The sequence below is a fragment of the Gavialis gangeticus genome, unplaced genomic scaffold (assembly GCF_001723915.1).
Source record: "Gavialis gangeticus isolate Ggan-Ray unplaced genomic scaffold, GavGan_comp1, whole genome shotgun sequence".
NCBI lineage: Eukaryota > Metazoa > Chordata > Crocodylia > Gavialidae > Gavialis > Gavialis gangeticus.
In genome coordinates, this window is record NW_017728996.1 from 9,129,883 (window position 1) to 9,138,635 (window position 8,753).

Consider the following 8,753-nt stretch of genomic DNA (forward strand, 5'->3'; position numbering starts at 1 on the left):
CCCATGTTCTCTGGTACCTTCTTTTTGCCCCCTATGTATTTAAAAAAGGACTTCTTGTTGTCCTTGATCCGGGAAGCTAGTCCCAGTCCCATCTCCACCTTGGCCTTCCTGACCGCCCCCCTACATCCTCGAGCAACTGCAGTGTAGTCCTCCCTGGGGATGGCCCCTCCCTGCCATTGGGTGTGCGCCTCCCTTTTAGCTCATTCAACGAGCTTTAGTTAAAGCACCTTTTCAGCGTGGGAACGCTGATGCACATGACACTCTGGATGCTTTAATTAGAGCGCCCCTCAGAGCCACTCTAATTAATTAAAGCCTGCCCCTGTTCCCGGACCACGTGTATAAATGCCCTGGGAGGCTGGCACTAGGATTAAATTTCTAGTGCCTCCCAGATTCCCACCATTTAAAACTGCCTGACTTTCTGTGGCCATCTGCCACTTTACCTGTGCTGCCGGCTGGCTGGGATCTCCAGGGCTGGCCCTCAGCTGGCCAGGAAAGAGAAACTCTTCAAGTGGCCATTGATCAGTAGCTGCAGCAACAAAGCTGTTTGAGTTCCTGCTGGAGCTGTTTGCAAGCACTCTGTTTAAACCAAGTCAGTGCATTGAGCTGGCTGTGCAGCTGTGATTTATTCTGGAAGAAAGAAGTTTGGCCGCTTTCAAGCTCCCCAAAGAAATGTCCCCACTTCCTATAGAAAATGGAGCTTATCAGCATGAAATGAGCACAATGGAGACTAACCCCTAGGGACAGAAGTTACACATAAACCTGTTTAAATCATCAGAAAGTGGTTCAGATAAGTTCAGTGCATGCATATAAACCAGTTTCAAAATGTCCAAAACTGGTATAAGATAAACCTGGTTGAATGTTGTATCAGACTTAACAGATTTGGGTCAAATTGATTTATGGAACTTCTGTCCCCAGCTCCTTGCTGCAAAGATTGAATCAGTTCAGACTCAGGCTTTTTGAATGTCTGTCCCTGGAAACAGCAGTGTCTGTCTGGCGCTGTGTTTCTGCTGGTGGGCTTCTGCAGTGGCTCAGTTGGATGTGCTGCCTTTGGGTTTTGCCTGGAGCCCTATTGGTATGTGCCCTGCTCTACCTGTCTCTGAGATAACTTGGACTCCCTGGCACCTCATTTGGAGAATTTACCTTCTGCCCTCCCCTTCTGTTGCCAGTTGAGGACCAAGAACAGGGCCCACATGTGGGTTTCTAGCTCTGAAAAGCTGAGTGCTACATTTGCTTACAGCATTGTTCTTTCATCATCTCTCCCCAGTGGGTTCTGGGGCACTAACACTGTCCCTGACAAAAAGATGCAGTCATTCATTGTCCAGGGTTTGTTTCCCAGATGGATGTTAGCCATGAGAAGAATCCAGCAGAGTCGGATACTCCGGCGGTAGCGCTGGAGCTGCAGATTCCCGGTCTAGGCCAATGTCATTCAGGTTCTGGTAGTGTCTAGAAGCCCCCAGTCGGTGAGAGTCCCTGTTGGGCTGGGCGCTGTACAGATATGGTGGGCTGTTTTCCCTACCACAAGGAGCTAACAGGAGGCAGAGACACGATGGGGAGCGAAAGGCAGCGGGCAGTTCAGTGTGAACAAGAAGGCCGTGTAGTTGCAGGAAAGGTAATCCCCTTTTTTTCCAGCTGGGATTTCCATAGTGATTTGTTTCTCTCCATCCAACTAGTCTCACTCTGTGTCTTGTCCTTGCACCGTTATCTGTGTGGTCTTGGGTTGTCTTTTTCCTCCTCGAATGAGTAAGTATTTGTACTCTCAAAGCATTAAGCCACCCAGCCATGGGCCAGGACCCCCTTGTGCTGGGTGCTGTACAGACTCGGGTTGGAAAGATGTTCTGATGCCAAGAGCTTACAGCCGAACTCGGCCTTTAGCAAGGAGCTGTTTTTCCCCATGGGTAATCCAGGAAAAAAGCCTCGGCAGGGTGGGCACAGGCTCTCCAGGGGACACTTCCGGAGGTGATTGCCTTTCTGTCCCCAGTCCTCTTAAAGCTGGTCAGAAACTGGAGCCAAAAGATTTGTGTGTGCAGTGAGTGCAGAGTGGGGCTACCTGCCTTTACGCTGACGTGGCTGAAAATTCCCGGAGCTCTTGATCCTCGCTCAGGAAGCGCTGGTCCCTTTCCTTGGGCCCAACAGTGAACTCATAGGCAAGTCATCATGGGATCCCAGTAGCACAGAGCAGGAGCCTGAGCAGTCCCTGAGCCGGACCTAGGCTCTGAGCTCTCCCATGGTAGATATGGACACAGAAGTGCATTATGCCCACAGAAAGCACCTGCCCCAGTGGCTTGAGCTGGGGAGGGGGGAAGCTCTAGAGTCTGGCCCCTGGTATGTGGTAAGATGGGGACCAACCACAGTCATCACCAAGATGCCAACTAATAAGTCTCCTTTTTTCTGAGAGGCCAAAATGCAGTTTTCCTCCAAAATGCTGTCCTGAGAACACCAGCTGCCCATTCGCAGCATGAGGCTCGGGCAGGGCAGGCAGGAGGCTAAGGACTTCAGCCAGGGCGTCTGGGTCTCTTTCTGGAGGGTATGGGAAAGGCATGAAGTGGAGTAAGTTAAAAGTAGGGAGCAGCTGACTTGTGGCAAGTGTCCATACGCCCACTCCTACCCCTGCAGGAAGTGAAAGCTAAAGCAGGGCCACTTTGCCCTCCGTGAGACGAGACTGAACTCCGACAGATGAGCTTTTACTTATTGCGGGCTAAGGACAGACACACGAAAGTCACTGCCTCGCCCCTGAGTGCTGGCAGCACTGCTGGGAGTCCTTTCAGGCTAGCATTTGAATCCTCCTTGCCTTCAAACTGGAGAGTTAGTTTCGGAAGAGATGTGACGAAGTGCGGAAGTCCCACGCTTCTCTCTGAAGTAGCCGTGTTCTTGACACTAGAGTCGCATGTGGTGAAGAAGTGTCACCCGCAGAGCCTGCAGTTCTCCCCTCAGTGAGGCTAGTTATGAAATGAGCCTGGCTTCTGCTAGACTTTTCAGCCTGCTGAGAGCTGGTAGTCTGCAGGGACGGGAAGCGGTGTGGGGGCCAGAATATGGTGCGTCTGAGCCTGGAACGAGCAGGGCCAGAGCAGGTTTGGGTTTTGGCTGCAAGATTTCTCTCCAGGCGGGACTAGAGCTACTCCAGGAGACGAGGAAAGGCAGCGCACACTTCATGTGGAGTGGGGTAGTTTTGTTTGTTCATGCACCGATTGTCTGCTCACCCAAAAGAGCTAAAAGTACTTTATTCACAGAGTGCGGGGGGCGTGGAAGTGACTTTAAAAAGTCCTCACTGCCACAGCTTTCCCCCACAAACCTAAGGCAAAAACAGCAGTGGCAGACAGTAGAAACCACAGAGATGGGAAGGAAAAGGCAATAAGGCACACGCAGCATTTCCTTAGGAACCTGTCACACTTCTGACTGCCGGCTGGAAAGGCTACAAGAATATGTGCTTGATGAGCCCCCATGTTTGCTCCCAGCGTGCTGACTTGCGCAGCACGTGCTGCGGTTTGTTTTCACGTCGGCAATCCTAAAGGATCACAAGAGCTCAGCCTAACGTGTCTGTCCTTTCTGGTTTCTGTAGGTTGCAGATATCAAGCGCATCAACAACTTCATCCAGGAGCAGGATTTGTATGCTCTGAAGTCCATCAAGATCCCTGTAAAGACCCACGGGGTGTTAACCGAGACCAGCAAAGAATTAAAAGCTCCCCGGAGTGAACGTGCCCAGGCCGCCCTGACCCTCATTGACCCGCTGGAGCCTGAGGAGGCAGCCTCGAGCAGCAGCTATGTTGAATCCGGGCACCTGACCGACTACTTTAAAGGGATCGACAAGAATATTCAGGACGCGGTGCAGTCGGAAGTCAGTATAAACGTAGACTGTGTCGAGGCACCGAACTGGCTACCTTCCAGCTCAGGAAGACCAAAGGAGGCCGGTACAGGGGCAGACTGGGGAATCCAGTGGTGGAATGCTGTTTTCATCATGCTCCTGATAGGAATCGTCCTGCCGGTAGTTTATATCGTCTATTTTAAAACACAAGAGACCATGGCGGCAGCCCATGCCTCAAACACAACCTTTGCCTCAAACCTCTCAGCTCACAGAACAGGGGGGGAATTGTCACTACACTTACCTTCAGAGAAGCTCCCCAAATGGGGGAGACAGCCCAGCACTGTCTCCCTTCCCAACATGCACGCCCATAAACCAGTGACTCTGTCCTCACCAGTTTCAGGGGGCTAATTTAAGTCAATCATAGGTGACTGGTGGGCTGTGGCTGCCATGTTTTTATGGAAGAATAAAGATGCTTCGTGGCTAACGGAGTTCAACAGCCAGTTGGCTTTATGTTCATAAGGTCTGCCAAGGGAAAAGTGTAGTGCAGCAACCTGCTCTTCTTGGTTGGTTCAAGTATCCCTCAAGAGTGGCCTTGTCTAGGAATCTGAACCAGCCAAGCACTGGTTCTGCAGGCGCTCAGCTATTTAGTGTGTTATTGAGAGGAAAGTCAATTTGGCAAGAGACATTTTATGTGGACAGGGGTTGGGGGCTGGCATGAAAATGCTTTTTCTCTTGCTGGAACAGAGTCACCCTGGTATCTTTAACCCTAACCGTGAGCTTATAGCTCAAGTAGCCGCACTACACTGCCGTCTGACCTCACTGGTTAGGCTTGTGCCTCCGTAACAGTTTACTCTGCCAGTGACCAAATCAAGCTAAATTTATCTAGAACGATTGAGGCCTCTGCCATGTACAAAGCCTTGCTCTTTCATGGAAACGCCTGGACTGCAGTAGGCCTGCACACCACTGTCTTCAGTTGGAGAGCTCACTGCTGCAGTAGGTTTCTCAGACTTGCTTTGTGGTGGGAAGTTCACCACATTTTCTGTACCCAGGAAGGTGTCTGAGACACTTAAGTTTGTCAGCCTGTGCTGAGTCTGTCAGCCTGTGAATTAGGAATTCAGGTCTCAGCAAGTTGATCTCCCCTTTATGAAGTGGTAAAGAGGCAGGACAAACCAGCCCTGTGATATCAGGAGACCCCAGAAAGAACTGAACTCCTTCCCGTGGGTTAGGGCTTACAACACTAACAGGCAGAGCTGGACACAGGCATGGGTGAACCAGGTGGCTGTCCAGGGCCTGAGCAGTAAGGGGGCCTGAAAATGGTAATTTTTTTTTTCTGTTGTCTGATTTTATTATTATTGTTATCTCTGGCAAAGTGGAGGGGCCCGATACTAAAAGTTCACTCGGGGCTGCCAGGAGTCTAGGTACAGTATTGTGAACAGTTTGTTTGAACTGCAGATCCTCGTAGGCATTCTTGGTGCCTGAGCAAGGCACCAGGTCTTGAAAGATGCTAATTAGGCTCTTGATACATCGGAGTCTGCTAGGGTTTACCATATGTCTTTTTCACACTGTGTGCTGGGGGTTTGGAACCTGCAGTAAAAATTTTCCTCAGAGTCCACTTCAGCGGACGGAGAACTGCAGAAGCAGTTATGCCACCTCCTGGCTGAACACTAAGGTCACATTTTTGCAGTCCTCCAATGTAGACTACTCCAAAGGACAACTGTACAAAATAGAAACCCTACAGTATGCTGCCTAAACATCAGCTCTTTCAGCACAGAGCAAACACGAAGGAGCTTGAACCTTCCCTGTGCCCAGACACCAGTTACCATGATGCTCCCACTCTGCTTTACGTGTTGGCTAGCCTGATTATTATTATTTTTTTTTTTTTCCCTTCCTGGAGGCTGTAGTTTTGTCTTGCAGCAAGCCGAGGGCCCCTTGAGCATAGGCAGTAGGTGACTTCATTTTTTTTTGTCGGGTGTGGCTCTGGGATTCAGTGTTTGCTGTAGACTCAAGGTTAACAAGCAGCTTGTTGGTGAGCAGTGGATACGGCCTTGACATGAAATAGCCAGGTTTGTCGTCTAATAGTGATGGGAGCAGCTCGTTAGCATCTTTCAGAGGTGCCAGTATTAGGGAGCAGAGGAAACGGGAAGCCAGGGAAAAGCAACCTTGAAACTCTTCTGTAGCACAAAGGCCGTTCCTGCTCCTCGCCTCCACTAGAGGGCACTGCCACTACAGAAAACGGTCCACGTCTGCGCTGGGCAAAGGAAATGCCACAGAGAGCCCTAACTTGCGCTGCAGCCGTGTTGGTTGGTGGCGTACCGAGTGCATGGTGAGATTGTTTCATGTAGGCTGAATGCGGTGGGTATCTTTTCTTTTTCCTTTTCCTTGCAAGGCTGGCGAATATCCTGGTCCAGGGTGCTGGGATGACATAAAGGATCATGATGCTCAGTATTGCTGTTTTGAGATACGTTATTGCTGATGCAGCCTCTTCCAGGCCTGAGAGCGTGCATGGACAGCACTGGTGTTTGCAGTAGCCTGAAAGCTGAAGAAGTGGTGTCCACGGCCAGGGGAGCTGCCAGCTGTGGTGCCTGAGCGCTGCCCCCAGGGCTGGACTGACCAGGGCAGGACTGGGACATGGTTTGGACAAGAGACTCTTTTGCAGCAAGGAGAAAGCTCTGGGCAGGAGCCAGGGGAGAAACCTCTGTTGTTTTTAAAAGGTGCCAAAAGCCTCAGGTTTCATAAGGCAGCTGTGTCTATTTTAAATATAAATGTATTTTCTTCTGTGAAGGAAACTCGGTCCCTTTTGTTCTGTGAGGGTTGATGTGAAACTTCTGAATGGCGAATGAGTCAATAAAAGCACAGCGGGAACTACCCTGCCTGCAGTCTCCTTCTCTGGCAGCAACGGCTCCCAGAGTGCAGCTTGCCTTAAAAGGAAGGATGGCAGATTTCAGCCAGAGCCTGCAGAGGCTATTTATGGAGCTGGAGCATGGCTCTCATTCGCATCGGACAGAAATGCCCCCTTGACAAGAACACGCATCATTGGCAGCTGCCAAAGCGTGGCGGCTGCTGTCCATAGGCCTGGACAAGCCTCGTGTGTCCCACTTTGGAGGCATGGGGCTGGCTCCCCAGCAGGATCCCAGTTTGTGTTGTGGTACCTGACTGTGTGAATACACAGCAGCCAGGTGCAGTGTCCTGTGCAACACCTGGAGGTAGATGGGTGCCCAAGGGGGAAGCTGCATTCGGTCACTAAGAAGAGATGCTGAAACGCAGCATAAGGCTCTCCTTTGGGCAGCAGCACTTCTGCCGCAGCTGGGCGCCAGCCCCAGGCTTATCCCATAGATGCCTCCACTCTGGTGCCTGGCACCAGAGGGTTTCCATAAGACAAGGGTCATCTTATAGAAAAGATACAGACAAGCCTGGACTCAAACCCAAGCCAGTGCTAGTGCAGCTGAGAGCCCGTAACCACAAGGCTACAGAAGCACATACCTCTGGGTGCTCCTGGCCCAATGGCTCATTCTTGGCTGGGCTGAGAGGGAGAGGGCCGCTAGTTCCCTTGGCTCTGTTGTGAGCAGGGGTCACTTGGGCACAAGCGCTTCAAGGGCACAGGCAAAAGCCAAGGGAATTCCTGGTTTTGAACCATGATGTGGCTGAAGTAGGCCAGGTTTAAAGGTTTGTTGCTAGGGAGTCTGAAGATACCTTCAGATTTCAGGCACTTCCAGGCTTACGTGACCTAAGCCAGGAGCTCTCTGTGGGGGGGGTCTCAGTGACTCCTCATAAAAAAGCTCCATTTCTAAAGCAGGAAATGCTCCAACCTGGAAGCTGTGGAAACCCTGGGGATCAGAGGACAAAGTTCCCAGCTGAACATCTAGATGGCCAGTCCTCAGGCTCAACCCTATTTTCAGTGACAGCTGCATGCGTGGCCTTAGTTACCCCTGCCCCTTTCTGGTGTAAGCAACTGGACCCCAGTCACCAAGGCTGATGCCAAAGGAAAGTCAGAATCTGGCCATGGCTGCATAGCAGCATTGCCCACAGGGTTAAAGACAAGATGCAGCTGTAGACAGCTGAGGCAGCAGGAAGCTGCAGTAATGCCTCCAGATGTCATTGCCATGTGCTCGCTGCTCAAAGGGCAGCTCTTGTGCTTCTGCAGGAGCATTGGCTTCTCCTGTGCCCTGCTGATCCACTGCCCATCACTGTTACATGGGAAGCTGCTGTTCCTGCTACAAGCAGGAAAAACAAGTGTCTGGGACCCTTGATAAAGGCCCCCCCCCACCACCACCAAAGGCAATGGCCTACCTGTCAGCTCTGTTTCCTTTTGGCGTCAGTCCTGAGCTGGGCCCATCACCCGAACAACCAGTTCTGGGACTTAAGTCACTCCTGGCTCTGCTTCACCAGAACATCATCTCTCATGTCCCTGCCACAGGTGCTGAAGGGGAAAGCAGCTGCGATATGCAGGCACTGCAAGCTGCATGTAGGATGCATCATCAGCAGGGATCCTGGTTTTCTATTTCCCACGGAAAACAGAGAAAACTACAGATTCCCCCTTTTTATCAGAGAAAACATGGATTTCTCCTCTGAGCAGAGAACCCCATGGATTCCCTACTTGAGCAAACAGCTCTGCAGGCTGGTTGAGCTCCAGCCTGCAAGAGCTGTTTGCAAACAGGGCAGACAACCCCCCCAGCCCTGCCCAGAGGCGGACCGGGAGGGGTAAGGACAGGGCCTGAGGCTCTGTCAGCCACAGGTTCACTCTTCTCTTGGAGCCTGTGAGGCCAACGTGGTTCCCATCTTCAAAAAGGGGAGGAAAGAGGACCTGGGGAACTACAGGCCAGTCAGCCTTACCTCGATCCTGGGCAAGCTGTTCGAGAAAATTATTCTGGCACGCATCCAGGAGGGGCCAGCAGGGAACGGCATGCTCAGGGGCAACCAGCACGGGTTCATCAGCAGCAGGTCCTGTCAGACCAAC

The 8,753-nt window shown here is 51.5% G+C and overlaps 1 protein-coding gene across 2 annotated transcripts in view; it reads left to right on the forward strand.

The window, feature by feature from the left end:
• Positions 1 to 6,664, forward strand: part of LYSMD4 (LysM domain containing 4) — a 13,013-nt gene extending 6,349 nt beyond the window's left edge. The window contains exons 3-4 of one of the 2 annotated variants that reach the window (XM_019504006.1): positions 3,557 to 3,979; positions 6,186 to 6,664. In XM_019504006.1, the coding sequence (XP_019359551.1) occupies positions 3,557 to 3,979; positions 6,186 to 6,272 (510 nt within the window). In that variant the 3' untranslated portion in view covers positions 6,273 to 6,664. Of the gene's footprint in view, positions 1 to 3,556 lie in introns of both variants that reach the window. The other variant, XM_019504005.1, reaches the window with a different exon arrangement.
• The last annotated feature ends 2,089 nt before the right edge of the window (positions 6,665 to 8,753 follow it).